The sequence below is a fragment of the Piliocolobus tephrosceles genome, chromosome 12 (assembly GCF_002776525.5).
Source record: "Piliocolobus tephrosceles isolate RC106 chromosome 12, ASM277652v3, whole genome shotgun sequence".
Classification (NCBI taxonomy): Eukaryota; Metazoa; Chordata; class Mammalia; order Primates; family Cercopithecidae; genus Piliocolobus; species Piliocolobus tephrosceles.
Window position 1 is genome coordinate 19,470,687 of NC_045445.1, and position 15,267 is coordinate 19,485,953.

Here is a 15,267-nt window from a genome sequence, read left to right on the forward strand (position 1 = left end):
GTGATTTGGGGACTTTTTTTTTTTTTTTGAGTCGGAGTCTCCCTCTGTAGCTCAGGCTGGAGTGCTGCAGTGTGATCTCGACTCACTGCAACCTTTACCTCCCAGGTTCAAGCGATTCTCCTGCCTCAGCTTCCTGAGTAGCTGAGACTGCAGGTGTGTCACCACACACCCGGCTAATTTTTGTATTTTCGATTTTGTATTTTTGTATTTTGTATTTTTAGTAGAGACAGCGTTTCACCACGTTAGCCAGGCTGGTCTGGAACTCCTGACCTCAAGTGATCTGCCTGCCTTGACCTCCCAAAGTGCTGGGATTACAGGCAAGAGCTACTGCACCCGGCCGATTTGGGGGCCTATTTTAATGCATGCTAAATATGCTTTTTGTGTAGGGGCTATAGATTAATGAAAATTGGGATCATTCACTTCTCGCTTTCTTCTTCTATTTCTAGATTGCCAAAATGCTTTGGAGTTTTTAACTGAATCTAAGAAAAGTCCAAAATAGATTTGAGACTGTAAAAACAGAAACTGCAGCAAGGGGGATTCAGTGCCAATGCATCAACAAAAAAGACAGCCAGAGTTAGTGGAAGGAAATCTTCCTGTTTTCGTGTTCCCCACGGAGCTCATATTTTATGCAGATGATCAGTCAACACATAAGCAAGTGTTGACACTGTACAATCCCTATGAGTTTGCCTTAAAGTTCAAAGGTGAGTCTCCTAGCTCTATTTTCTGGGTTTTTAACTGCTCCCTACTAATTTTTTACTTGTAGAAACTAATTTTAAAAAAACCCACTAATGGCCATTGTGACTTTTTCTTTCAGTTTTGTGTACTACTCCAAATAAGTATGTTGTCGTTGATGCTGCAGGTGCAGTAAAGCCTCAGTGTTGTGTGGATATGTAAGTCAAGATCACTTCTTGGTAACAAGTTTTAAGTGTGTTAATATTTGTTTTTAACTTGAGAAAAAGAGATATTTTCTTGAAGCTGTTCTCACATAGGCATTTATTATATCTTGAATTTTTGCTGAAAATTTGTCTTTTAAAATTGTTTCGAAGAGATTCGGCCAAATACTTAATAATATTTCATTATGTTGGAGCTCATGTATGTGTTGGTATCTCCATGAACATTTTCTCATTGTTGTGGTTTTAGTCATACCAGGGATGTATAAAGGTAAAGCTCTGACTTATTCCTTTAAATTTCTCCAGCTATAATAGGGGATTTAGCTTTCTTTGGAACATGCTGCTATTATAGTGACATTTGGAAAACTATAATACTACTGTCTAAGAACAATGGTAATATAAGTTCATCCGAAGTGATTCAACTAAAAGCCTGGAAGTTAATCTATATAAACAGGAAGCAGTTGTGTAACCACTAATCTGTAAAGTATTATTGAGCTCTTCCAGATAATTTCATCTTAGAGTGTCAGATAATGATGGTTCAAGCTGTTCAAATTTAATTTTTATTTTAGACCTAGTGGTGACCAGATGGATCCATTGACCAGCCCTTAACTTTAAGCTACCAAGTACACTGTATTTGTTTAAATCTTCTGTGAGAATGAGAAGCAGAATTCTTTTCTTTTGAATACTTTTTCACCAGCTCAAAGCCATAAAATGATGTATGTTTGAGAATGTTTCTGCACATTTTTAACAGTTTTTATTCAGTACACAATAAGCAAGAGCTATTACAAAGAAATGTAGTCTCTTGCCAAATAAATGTGTTACCTTTGACCTAATTGTTTTGTGTTCCCTGGTAAGAACAAAATAAATGGAATTGCAGAAAACTCATAAGAATTACAGTGCTTAGCTAGGTGCAGTGGCTCACGCCTGTAATCCCAGCACTTTGGGAGGCTGAGGTGGGAGGATCACCTGAGGTCAGGAGTTCAAGAGCAGCCTGGCCAACATGGTGAAACCCCGTCTCTACTAAAAATACAAAATAAAAATAAAAATAAAAATAGCTGAGCATGGTGGCAGGTGCCTGTAATCCCAGCTACTCGGGAGGCTGAGGCAGGAGAATCGCTTGAACCCAGGAGACAGAGGTTGCAGTGAGCGGAGACCACACCATTGCGCTCCAGCCTGGGCAACAAAAGTGAAACTCTGTCTCAAAAAATAAAATAAAATTACAGTGCTGTATACTCTTTTCTCTTTAGAGAAGCAGAGGTGTATTATTGGCCTCCTGTTGCACTGGTAATAGTGGAGTACTTACTTATTCAATTGCTTGTTTCTACCTGCATGCATGGGATTCAATTTTAAGTGTAGGGTGAGGTTTGTTGCCTAAACAATAAGTAAGTAGAAATGGAAATTTATGAGATGTTTGCAGGAAATAAACAATTGCATATATTTCTATTTAGTAAATGTTGCTGCACTGAGATATCCAGAAAAAAAAAAGTCATTGCTAAAGATAATTTTCTTTCCTTTTTTTTTTTTTTTTTTTTTTCAAATGAGACAGTCTTGCTCTCTTGCTGTGGCAGCGATCATAGCTTAGTGCAGCCTCAACCTCTTGGGCCTGGGCTTAAGGGATCTTCCTACCTCAGCCTCCCAAGTAGCTAGGACTACACGCATACCACCAAGCCAGTTAATTTTTAAATTTTTTTGTAGAGATGGGGTCTCTGTGTTGCTTAGGCTGGTCTCAAACTCCTGGCTTCAAATGATCCTGGCCTCAACCTCCCAAAGTGCTGGTATTACAGGTGTGAGCCACTGTACCTGACCAAAAAGGAATTTTCTTTACCTGTTATTTTTTTGCTTAAGACTTTTATTCTGTGTTTTAGATTATGTGCTTTCATCTAATATTTCCGAATTACTCATTTCTTTTGGGTTATACTGTGATTTTTTTTAACATCTTAGCAAATTTCTGTTTTTGAGTATTTGGTTGTAGTCAGTATATTAAAATATCTCACTGCATTCTGTTTGGCCGGCCCCCAGAAATCTAAACAGCATTTGTTATTTTTGCTGTTTTCAGTGTGATTCGTCATAGAGATGTTCGATCCTGTCACTATGGTGTAATAGACAAATTCCGTCTTCAAGTTTCTGAGCAAAGCCAGAGGAAGGCTTTGGGAAGAAAAGAGGTTGTTGCTACTCTTCTCCCATCAGCAAAAGAACAACAAAAGGAAGAAGAGGAAAAAAGAATAAAGGAACATTTAACTGAAAGTTTATTTTTTGAGCAGTCGTTTCAACCAGGTAGTTTTGGGGTTGTTTTTAAAGCCCTTTTGATGTCTTACACATTATTAACTTTAAAATAATCAGGCAGCTAAGAATAATTACTAGAAAAATCATCTACCATTTCAAACATGGTCAACTACTTTAAAACTGAACCTAGAGAATCAGAGACCTGAAGTAGAACAAGAAGCCTGGAGGTGGATTTTGAGAGGAGGGAATACCCCTCACTGGACTATGCTGTAAGGAGAGGGTAGATGTTGCTGTAGCCTTTTAATAAAAATATATCTGTATTTAAACATAAACATATCTAGGACTGCAGGCACCATACTTCATGAAGCTAGTAAATTTGGCAGTTCTATACTTCTGTTTCCATGACTTTCCTATATCCTTTCTCATTTAATTAGTTCCAAGGAAGAGAGAGATTGTGTTTGGCAATAGGCCAAGCTTAGTGCACTGTTCATATTATTTTGAAAAAAAAAATCTCATTAAAGTTGAAGTTAATTAAACTAAGTAGATTATAATATCCCCTGTGGGCTATTAATTGAATCCCTCTCCAGCCCTCATTTCCTTCCAGCTTAGATATTCAGAAGTGTTATGATATATTCTTTCAACATTGACACTACCCTCATATTCAACTCTTTGGATGTCATTACCCCGTCTTCTTAACTTCTCATCATCTCCTCCTAAACCTGTTGTAGTAGAAGGAAGATAAAATTTTCCATAGAAAAACAGGGAAACTGGAAACTTTTTGATGGTGATACCGATACATGAATATGATAGCAGCTGTCCTTGAAATTGCAACATTTTATGAAGGATTAAAAAAATCTAATTGCTGTTACATTCAGTCATATCAGTTTGTTCATCTTAGAATGCTTATTTCGGCCGGGTGTGGTGGCTCACGCCTGTAATCCCAGCACTTTGGGAGGCCGAGGTGGGTGGATCATGAGGTCAGGAGATCGAGACCATCCCGGCTAACACAGTGAAGCCCTGTCTGTACTAAAAATACAAAAAATTAGCCGGGCATGGTGGTGGGCACCTGTGGTCCCAGCTACTCGGGAGGCTGAGGCAGGAGAATGGCGTGAACCCGGGAGGTGGAGCTGGCAGTGAGCTGAGATCTGGCCACTGCGCTCCAGCCTGGGTGACAGAGCGAGACTCTGTCTCAAAAAAAAAGAATGTTTATTTCAATAACAGGAAGTAGTAGTGCCTCTTTGATTTACTGTAGCTAAAAGTCTCTTCCTAGTCCATTAGGGACCATCTAGATTTTCTGGTAATACCAGGACTAGTGACTAGGTAGTAGCTATTAGGTTGGTGCAAAAGCAATTGTGATTTTTGCCATTACTTTCAATTGCAAAAACCGCAATTACTTTTGCACCAACCTATAGTGGATTGTTTTATTCTGATCAATTAGTATCAACTGACAGGACCAGCTTTTCATCTTTTGAAGCTGAAAGAGAACCTTTGTCCAGTGTCACTCTCAGATCAATATTGTAAAGTTAACGTAGTTATGAAATGCAAGATTCCCTTTTTAAAATGCTTCCTCTGGTATAAGAAAGGCCATTTAATTTGTATTTGTTTTTTGAAGTTACACTTGTAATTTAAAATAGTCTTCGAAGTTCAGTTTTGTATTTAACAGATTGGTTTAATAACCAATCTGGAGTAAGGAATAATAAGGAGTAAGGTTTAGGGTATATGTGTAAGTAAATATATGTAAGGAGAACTTTATTCCTTTTATTTTGAAATTTATTAAAATTCAGGTGAAGATCATGCTAAGAGGCTAAATAATTATAGTATGTATTGTCTTATTTTGTTTTATTTTTTATTTTTTGAGAAAGAGTTTGTCTCTGTCACCCAGGCTAGAGTGCAGTGGTGCCATCATAGTTCACTGCAGCCTCCAACTCCTGGATTCAAGTAATCCTCCTGCATCAGCCTCCCGAGTAGCTGGGACTACAGGTGCTCGTCACCACACCCAGGGTCTCACTATGTTGCCCAGGCTTGTCTTGAACTCCTAGCCTCAAGCAGTCCTCCTGTCTCAGCCTCCTAAAGTACTGGGATTACAGGACTGAGCTCCCGCACTCGGCCTTATTTCATTTTTCTAACAAACCTTGGTATCTAAAGTATATTAGAGAGTTTTTCTAATTGTAAAATTGGAGTAGGCAGATGAATGAGGATAGGTGATGCTGGCATAACACATGGTGATCTCTGTTTTGGGGGAAAAAATTCTCTAATCCATTCCTGTAAGGAAGCTCAATGAAGGCAGGCACTTTTCCTAGTACTATTATATCCTCAGTACCTAACACAGGGCCTGGCACAGAGAAGCTACATAATGAATTTGTAAATGAGCTGAGCTAGGAAGGCTGGACTTCAGGTCTGGTAAGGGTCTGTGGGAATGGTGAGTTGTTTTGTTTTGTTTTGGCTTACAAGGTTTTCATGGCTATGACAGCTGTTTAGAGGAAGGGTGATACCACAGTACAGCCCCATTCACAGTCCTGGCCAAATGTCCCATTTATGGGTAGTTACCCCAATGTGCCTAATAACCTGGAAGTAAGTTGAGTAAAGTTTTCTTTAATAGAATATCATGATGACTGATTTAGTCTCCTGTCTATTCAATTTACAGGAATTTATATGTAGTTTCCAACATGTGGAAAACTCAGGTTTTTAAGTTTTTCTGAACTAAAATGTTGAAAATTAATTGAGATTGTTTTGGGAGGCTTTGGAATGTCATTACTTTTACAAGTCCTTAGCTTAGAGAATATTTTAACAAATGCATATTATTAAAGTATTAGAGGTACAACAGTATTGTGAGACTCACTTTTAGCAGGAAAATGGTTGATGGCTATATTATGAAAAATTTGGATTTTGAAATATATTGAAAGTCAGTAAAAATGAGAAAAATTTAAGTTTATTGTATAAAACACATATAGCAATAACATAAGAAAATGTACCTGTAATCTCACACACTTAACACATCTGCTTATGTAAGTGTTCCATGTTACTTTCCGGACCTTGCCTATGTGCATAAGTATATTTTGTGAGTTTTTTTCATTCAACAGAAATTTAAGTATACTTTCATAAAATACTAGAGCTCAGGTTATTAAAAAGCCATTTTAAAAGATACATCTGAATCTTAGTGGGTTTGTCTTAATTACATTATTAATGAACTGCTATGTCTATGCTATAATGTTTGAGTCAGTACCCTCTGGCTTAAGAAAATTATAGTCTTAATTATTGTTTATAATAAAAAAATTGAAAATAACTGAAAAGTCCATCAATTGGGAATTGATTAAATTATAAATATTCATAAGGTAGTGTGCTAGGCAAACATTTACGAGGATCTGATAGAATGATGAATGCTTATACATTGTCATTTAAAGAGCTTCAAATATATTTCTAAGTAAGGGAAAAAAACAGTTATATAACAGTATGTATAATATGGCCTTATTTATGTAAAAGATTCTCCTACATGTTTATACGGGCATTTGTAAAATCTAAAAGGATACATACCAAGCTGCTAACAGTGTTAGCTCTAGGAGGGTGGAATTATGGAGGAACATTTACGTTTTCTGTATCTTTATAACATATTTTACAACGATCCTGTAGTACTAGAGGGAAAAAAGCTTTTTCCATTTTGAAAAATTTCAAGCATTTATGCAAATGTTTTTGGAATACTAAAAATTCCAATTTCTCTAAATACTACATGTTCTCTAAATACTAAAAATTATTTGAAATGACCTTTATTGTGGGTTTGCAGTGAATGGTGTACTTGTCATAAATAACTGTTTTCCTTGAGAATTCATCCTTACAACAAAGATAACTATAAAGGTACTCTATTAACTGAAACAAGACTTGGGGTTTTTCTTTTAGGTATTTCTGCTATTGTTTCATTCCAAGCAATAATTACTATAAAATTTGAATTTGTTTTCACCTCTCTGGCTCTGATGAAGTTCAGTTAACGCCACACAACAGCTAAGGTATTAATAATTTAGAAAAATTCCATTTAATAATAGAATGAACAACATTATTTCGTTTGGCGATTCCTTTTAATGAAAGGAAAGGTAGTGGGAAAAGCTGTATGACAGAAAATGCTGTTATTGGGTTTCTTAAAGATACGGGTATGTATACTATACAAATAGAGTCAGAACTGTAGAATAGCAGGTGTGATAACATTTTTAATTTTTTTTTTTTTTTTTTTTTTTTGAGACAGAGTCTTGCTCTGTCACCCAGGCTGAAGTGCAATGGTGCAGTTTAGGCTCACTGCAACCTCCACCTCCTGAGTTCAAGCGATTCTCCTGCCTCAGCCTCCTGAGTAGCTGGGACTACAGGTGCGTGCCACCACACCCGGCTAATTTTTGTATTTTTAGTAGAGATGGGGTTTCACCATGTTGGCCAGGCTGTTCTCAAACCCCTGACCTCATGATCCACCTACCTTGGCCTCCCAAAGTGCTGGGATTACAGGCGTGAGCCACCATGCCCGGCCTTTTTAAAAAATCTTTTAGAATTTTATTTTAGGAACATTTAACATGAGATCTAGTCTCTTAATGAATGTTTGTGTACAATAAAATATTGGTTAAATGTAGGGATAACGTCGAGTAGATTTCTAGGACTCACTCAGTTTACATAATTGAGACCTATGCCCATTGATTAGCAATTTGCATTATCCTCCTCCCCCAGCCCCTGGCAACTACCATTTTGCTCTCTGCTTCTATGAGTTTGACTATTTTAGATTTCCTGTATAAGTGGAATCATGCAGTATTTGTCCTTCTGTGACTGGCTTATTTCACTTAGCGTATTTGCCAGATACTGTTTCTGCTGTTTTCTTCTTTGCTATAAATGGGTTAGAGCAGAGGGAAACACTTTTGGTTCCTTAACATTTTCAAAATTGATAGCAGGATGTACAGTTATTAGGATCAAACCTATCTGGGGAGCTCCTTAAAATAGTCCCAAAAGGTAGTGGAGGTCTAGTGTGGCAGGCTCAAATTGAATATACACAGGCAAGCCACTGGGGTACTGGAAGAAAATATCAGAACTTCAATTTATATTTATTTTTAGCACATTCTTCCAAAAATCTATTTGTATGTTTTATATTAAGCCTAACAGTACAGAACTTGTGCATATAATTTTAAAATGTGCATACATTGATGATACATGCTTGAATACTTTCTACTGACTAGGGTGGGATGGTCGGGGGAGTTGGTGACCACCTTTCAGTAAGAACTCACTACCTCACAATGCCACGTCAGCATTCCATCCTGCAATGATTCAGACCAGTTAAGACACGGGCTTCCACATCAGCCCAGCAGTTAACTCTCTGACGGATGAAAACGATGGGGAAACAATCGGAGAAGTTAGACAAAATCAGAATTCTGGTGAGTGGCGGCCAGTGTATGTGAAGGAATTTTGTCTTCAAGTTTTTAGAAGGAAGCTTAGGGATTTTTGTCTTTTTACAGAAAACAGAGCTGTCTCCTCAGGACCTAGTTTACTAACTGTCTTCCTGGGAGTGGTGTGCATTGCAGCCCTGATGCTGCCTACAATGGGGGATGTGGAATCGCTGGTGCCTCTCTACCTCCACTTAAGTGTGAATCAAAAATTAGTGGCTGCTTATATCTTAGGTAAGGGTTTTCAAGATGCATTTGGGACATATGTGTAGGGTTTTATGTGTTTATGGGTGGTGGTGGTTTGATTTTTTTTTTTTTTTTTTTTCCTGAAGAACAGGTAAAGAAATGTTTCAAGAACATGTTGAGGTCAGGTGCCTTTGAAGACTTTTTCAGCTCACATTTAGTTCTTTTTAGCTTACCTAAGATATAAGCATTTAGGACTGAGCATATTCTTATTCTTATTTTATATTTTATATATTCTCTCTTCAAAAGAAAGAAGCAAAGCAGGAATGCCATGCTTCTGTCTCTTTGTGGCCCTAGGGCCCTGGGATGCAGGTAGACTCTTGATGCTTCTGTCAACAAAGTCGACTGGCTTTACCCATGCTTTAAAATGGCACATCTGCTGTTATTATGGCTGATGTGACTGAATAAAGTAGGAGGTATATTTGATAGTTTGCTTTGGCCAGACATTAGTGATTTAATTAGATCTCTCCAGTGACTGCCCATTGCTATAAATTGGATTTCTTCTTTATGATATCAACAAAATTCAAATTGACTTTGAGTTCTTGGTAGAGTGCCTGCCTGTGTGCTATGTTTTATTTGTTCACTGAGGTCCAAGCAATTGCTTATTGAATGAAATACTCTGTTAGATGCGTATCTTTAACTGTTCTCCATTTTTCTTCTTTCAGGTCTTATCACAATGGCCATACTTAGAACATGAGCAAGGATTTCAGTTGACTTCTGAAGTAAATCTGTCTTGAAAATATGAATGTGGACTGCCTTTTATCTCTATTTCACTCCATTAACATGCTACAAACTATTGAATGATTTCAAGTAATTGCAAATGTATAATATATATTTTAAATTATAATTTAATTTGAAGGACTGCAGAACATTATTTTACAGACAGCAAGGATGCTTCTGAGTGACACCTAGGAAATTATTTGAAGAAATTCTTTTTATACCTATACCTGTTGTGCGAGAGACTTTAAAACATTTGTTATTTGCTCACCTTTTTTTCTAATTCACTTTGATTGCTAGGGGTCATGTATGCTTCGAAGTTACAGGACTAAAAGAGCAAACTGACCGTCCTAAAACTAAAATGACATTTATTCCCTAGCTACAAACATCAGCGTTATTATGTTAATTATACCTTGCCCTCTATCATTATAAGCGGTTGCCATGGTGTTTCTAAAAATAAGTGTTTTACCATTAATGTGTAGAGGGCAAACAAAGCATAAAGTACTAAGGGATCATGCTTATCCTAGGGTCTCACAGAAGACAGGACATATTAATCTTGTGAATTACAGAATGGGTTGTGGTCCAGACACCAAGAATCATAGGGGTTTTTTTAAAAAACCTAATGGAAGTAGGGTGACCTCTCTCTTTGGTCTGAGAGTTCTAAAGGAAGGTAGGCATCTGTTTAATTAGTTGGTTCACCCTGGCTTTACCTCTGGTTAATGCTTTGCGTTAAAAGGAAGGAAAAATCACTTTATCTTTTCTTCCAAGCCCCTTCCCCGCCTGACTTGCCCAGACTGGGATTACCAGATACCAGGTGATTTATGTGGAGATGATTTTTCACCTTTAAACTCTAAGCCAAGTGTAGGAAACTCTTCATAGCTGTGTGTATTTTATATCAGTCACTGAGACTTTTTTTTAAGTTTTTATTTATTATTAAGACAACTTTGCCAAAAAAAAAAATCCCCTAAGCACAACTATTTACATTTCTTTATAGCCTCTTTTGATCTCTAACACATATATGCAGTTTTAACTGTTATTGTCATAGTAACTGATCTTTTGTCTAAGGATTTTTACCTGAAAGCACAATGCATTAAGAGTCTCTTGAAAATCATCTTTCAGATCTTTTTACAGAATGAACTTATGCACTGCTACAAACACAAATGTATGCCTGAGGTTGGTTTTTGCAGAAAATAGTCTCCGCTTCTAAAAACTATGTCTAGTCTTCCATAGGAAATCCTCACTGTTTAACCGTGTGAGGAGCCTGAGTCATTAAACGGATCATGTCTGTATATTGTGTAATGAATGAAAAGCACATAAATGTAATCTACTTTGAACTTTGTAAAAATTATATGTGGAGGCTATTCTTATTTATCCATCTCAAGTCCTGTGTGTGCACGTGTGCGCAAGTGCACATACGTGTATGTATGTGTGTATAACACATTGTAATGTAAAGAACAGAAATTACTTTAAAAAATAAACAGAAATGGAGACTTGAGCTTCACATTGATTTAAACATTTTATTTGACTTATCTTTGAGGAACTTAAGGTTTTAGCTCTCCTGTTTTCTAAAGTTGTCTCGTATTTCTGTGACTGACATAGGAAAAGTAGAAACAGTGAAATATAACAGCTTTATTTACCAAGAGAGTTAAGTCACTTTGTAATTTAACTTCTTGAATAGGTAACAATCATATACTTCAAAAATGAAAATACAGTGAAAAATCACTCCTCACCCTCTCGGTGCACCCAGCCCCTTACAAGTGACCCCTTTTATTAGTTTAAATATACGTGTGTGTGTATGTTTGAGTGTTGGAGACGGGGTCTCTGTCACCCAGGCTGGAGTTCAGTGGCGCAATCTCGGCTCACTGCAGCCTCAGCCTCCTGAGTAGCTGGGATTACAGATTTGCACCACCATGCCTGGCTAATTTTTGTATTTTTGGTAGAGGCAAGGTTTTGCCATGTTGGCCAGGCTACTTTGTTTCTTTATGCAAAACATATACAAGTTGAGTATCCCTTATCCAAAATGTATCCCTCATCCAAAATGCTTGGGACCAGAGGTGTTTCAGATTTGGGAAGTTTTTCAGATTTGGGGATATCTGCATATACATAATGAGCTATCTTGGGGATAGGACCCCATCTGTAAACATGAAATTTGTTTCATATATACGCAGGTAATTTTATTTTTCCCTTGGGGACATTGAATAAACTGTTACGTACCTGCCTTTTGACTGTGACCCATCACATGAGGTCAGGTGTGGAATTTTCCACTTGGGGCATCATGTCAGCACTCCGGAAGTTTTAGTTTGGAGCATTTCAGACTTTGGAGTTTTGGACTGGGGCGCTCAACCTATATATTCTTTTTTTTTTTTTTCTGTAGAAACAATAATAGTTACATGAGTAGTCAGAGACCTGGGGCTTGAGCTGGCTCTGGAAGGTTGAGTTTAATTCACATACAGAGAGGAGCTGGATTCACAAGAAGAGGCAAGGATGTACCACGAGGTGAGATTTGTTTTGAAATAACGTCTAGGGAGATGAGACTTGTGTGTTCCATTATTTCCTGTCTGCTGTGAAGAAAACTTTACTGCCGTGACTCATGGGGATGAACACAGGCTCATGAGGAAAGAACTAAGCTAGCCAAGGGGCCACAGGTATCACAAAATTTAATCAGAGAAGAGGTAAAGAAGTAATTGTCATCGTGAAAACATGATTCATCCTGAAGGCAGCCAGCAAACAGGAAACACAGCAAGAGACATGGCAATAGTTGCAATTATCCGTCACTGCAGGTGTTTCTGCCACCATGAAATCGTTAGTCCAGCACAGTTCTGCCACCCGAGTTCATTTCGAAAGGAGCTGTACAAAGTCGGCATGCGAAGCTTTAGGTTTCTAGAAAAGATTCTGGAAACGAGTGTCTCCCAGGTATTTTCATTCACTGAACGAATAAGTTGAAGGACTATAGCAGCTGCAGAGGTGATATCTACAGGGTTTCCACACGCACACGGAAGTAGACGCTAAGGTTTCAAAACTTGACTATTATGAAAGAGATTGAAGATTTCAAGTGGTACCTAAAACCCTGCCATTTAGAGAAAGCGTGCCTAAAAGGAACAATTTAGACCTAAAGGAAGTTGGGGGGTGGGAGGAACTGGGACCACAGAGCTATCTTAGAAGATTCAAATGGAGGGGCCCAGCCAGCCTAGCTGCATTATCCTAGAAGTGGAATGTCAAGTTAGTGATTATTTCATTAGGAAAGTATTTGCTACACCTATAATCTGGAAGTGATCAACAACATACCAGAGCAGAACATTAGTCTCCGGGATTAAATACCAAACAGAATAACAAAGAGTTGACCCAGCTACAGGATGTTAAGAGAGTCCTGTCCAGTTACCACATCAAAGACCCTGTAAGCAAGCCATGGGCAGAAAAAGGAGGAATAAATTGACACTGGTTTGGAGAGGCTTTATATGACCGAGAGAACAAAAATGCAAATGGACTAAACTCAAGCTGGCTGTTTATTTCGTTCATTTAGTTTTCCTATGATTTGCCCGTCACTTAGTTAATCAATATAGTCAACAAATTAAAGTGACACTTACCATGGGCTATGTTAGCTTCAGCGCCTAATAGAAACTGGGTCAGTTCAAGGAAGATGATGGTGAGGAATGTCCAGCTTACTAAATACGTTTGCCAATGAGCTGGATGATTGCTTTGTGAATCACTGACTTAACAAACACACAAGCTAGACAGTTCAGAATGTGATCCAGGTAGGTGGGGGAAAGGCTTGATTCGATAAAGAGAAAAGAATAAATGACATGATTTCATAGGAATGCAGACAGATTTTTTTAGTCCACCAGGGTAGAGAAAAACAATGCGAAATCTGTCTTGACGAAACGAAGTGTGAGGTGTGATTATGTTAAGAAAACTGCCAACCTCTGGGATAGAAAGCAGAATGCATATGTGGCACAGGCACGCGTGCATACACACAGATGAAATCCCACAGTAAATTACTTTTGCACAATCATAAGTCACAGGAGGTACAGTTAGGAATGGATTTTCTTTTTCTTTCTTTCTTTCTTTCTTTCTTTCTTTCTTTCTTTCTTTCTTTCTTTCTTTTCTTTCTCTTTCTTCTTTCTTTTTTTCTTTTCTCTTCTTTCTTTTTTCTTCTTTCCTTCTCTCTTTCTTTCTTCTTTCTCTTCTTTCTTTTTTTCTTCTTTCCTTCTCTCTCTCTCCTTCTTTCTTTTTTTCTTCTTCTTTCCTTCTCTCTCTCCTTCTTTCTTTCTTTCTTTTTTTTCGTCTGAGACAGAGCCTTGCTCTGTTGCCTGGGCTGCAGTGCAGTATTGTGATCATGGCTCACTTCAGCCTCAACCTCCCAGTCTCAAGTGATCCTCCCACCTCAGCCTCCCAAGTAGCTGGGATTACAGGCACACACCACCACGCCTGGCTAATTTTTTTTTTTATTTCTTTTTGTCTCACTTTGTTTTCTAGGCTGCTCTCGAATTCCTAGGTTCAAGCAATCCTCCCACCTCGGCCTCTCAAAGTGCTGGGATTACAGGTGTCAGCCATCATACCCAGCCAGGCATGCAATTTATTAAACAAAAGCGCCCTCTCTCCTAATAAACCTGTTTTTGCAGCTAATCACTGTACTAGATAACCTGTATCTTCTGCTGTTCTCAGGCTGCTAGGGAGCAGATGTTTTTTGTTTCTTTGTGTGTGTGTTTTTTTTTAGTAGACTTTATTTTTGAGAGCAGTTTTGGGTTCACAGCAAAATTGTTCAGAAAGTACAGAGTTCACATATACTCCCCTCCTCCCTCCGCCACGTGCACAGCCTCTCCCACTAGCAACATTCCTCATCAGACTGGTACATTTGTTACAATCAATGAACCTACATTGACACATCATGATCACTCAAAGCCCACAGTTTACATTAGGGTTCATTGTTGGTGTGATATATTCTATGGGTTTGGACAAATGTTTAATGACATGCACCCACCAGTAAAGCATCATATGGAGTAGTTTCACTGCCCTAAAAGTCCTCTGTTGGGGTTTTCTTTCTTACCTTAAAATTTTTCTTATGGAAATTTTTGAATATTTACGAAAGTCAAGAGAATAATATAAATGAACTCTGCCTGTGTACTTATCACCTGCCTTCAGAAACTACCAACCATGGCCAATCGTGATGAGATGGAATTTTGGTGGTTTTTTTGGTTTGTTTGTTTGTTTTGTTTTTTTGAGACAGAGTCTCACTCTGTTGCCCAGGCTGAAGTGCAGTGGCATGATCTCGGCTCACTGCAACCTCTGCCTCCTGGGTTCAAGCGATTATCCTGTCTCAGCCTCATGAGTAGCTGGGATTACAGGCTAGTGCCACCATGCCCAGCTAATTTTTGCATTTTTAGTAGAGATGGGGTTTCACCATATTGGCCAGGCTGGTCTCGAATTCCTGACCTCAAGTGATCCACCCGCCTCTGCCTCCCAAAGTGCTGGGATTACAGGTGTGAGCCACCTGTGGGGCCAAGATGGATTTTGTAAAGGATATGGGTACATAGCTATTGGCAGACTGATATTACTTCTGTGGAAAAGGGGCTTCTCACCCACTTTAAAATGAGTGATTGAATTATTCCGGGGTAAACAGGCATTAGTATTGAGCATTAACTGTGTTAGGCACTTTGCAAATGATATTGAGACCCTTGCTATTCCATGTGTGGTCCATGACCAAGCAGCATGGGCTCACCTGGGAGCTTACTGGCCACGGAGAGCCTCAGGCTCCACCCATGACTGACTGAACCAGGGTGTGCGGTTTAACGAGA

The 15,267-nt window shown here is 38.3% G+C and overlaps 1 protein-coding gene across 6 annotated transcripts in view; it reads left to right on the forward strand.

Moving 5' to 3' along the window:
- The window catches only part of MOSPD1 (motile sperm domain containing 1), a 27,525-nt gene extending 16,549 nt beyond the window's left edge, over positions 1 to 10,976 (forward strand). Inside the window, exons 2-6 of one of the 6 annotated variants that reach the window (XM_023198843.1) lie at positions 447 to 701; positions 815 to 890; positions 2,947 to 3,164; positions 8,588 to 8,749; positions 9,424 to 10,976. In XM_023198843.1, coding sequence (XP_023054611.1) covers positions 548 to 701; positions 815 to 890; positions 2,947 to 3,164; positions 8,588 to 8,749; positions 9,424 to 9,455 — 642 coding nt within the window. In that variant the 5' untranslated portion in view covers positions 447 to 547 and the 3' untranslated portion in view covers positions 9,456 to 10,976. Of the gene's footprint in view, positions 1 to 446; positions 702 to 814; positions 891 to 2,946; positions 3,165 to 7,004; positions 7,112 to 8,311; positions 8,507 to 8,587; positions 8,750 to 9,423 lie in introns of those variants that run through there. The other 5 variants (XM_023198845.2, XM_023198847.2, XM_023198844.1 and 2 more) reach the window with 5 other exon arrangements.
- Positions 10,977 to 15,267: the final 4,291 nt, after the last annotated feature.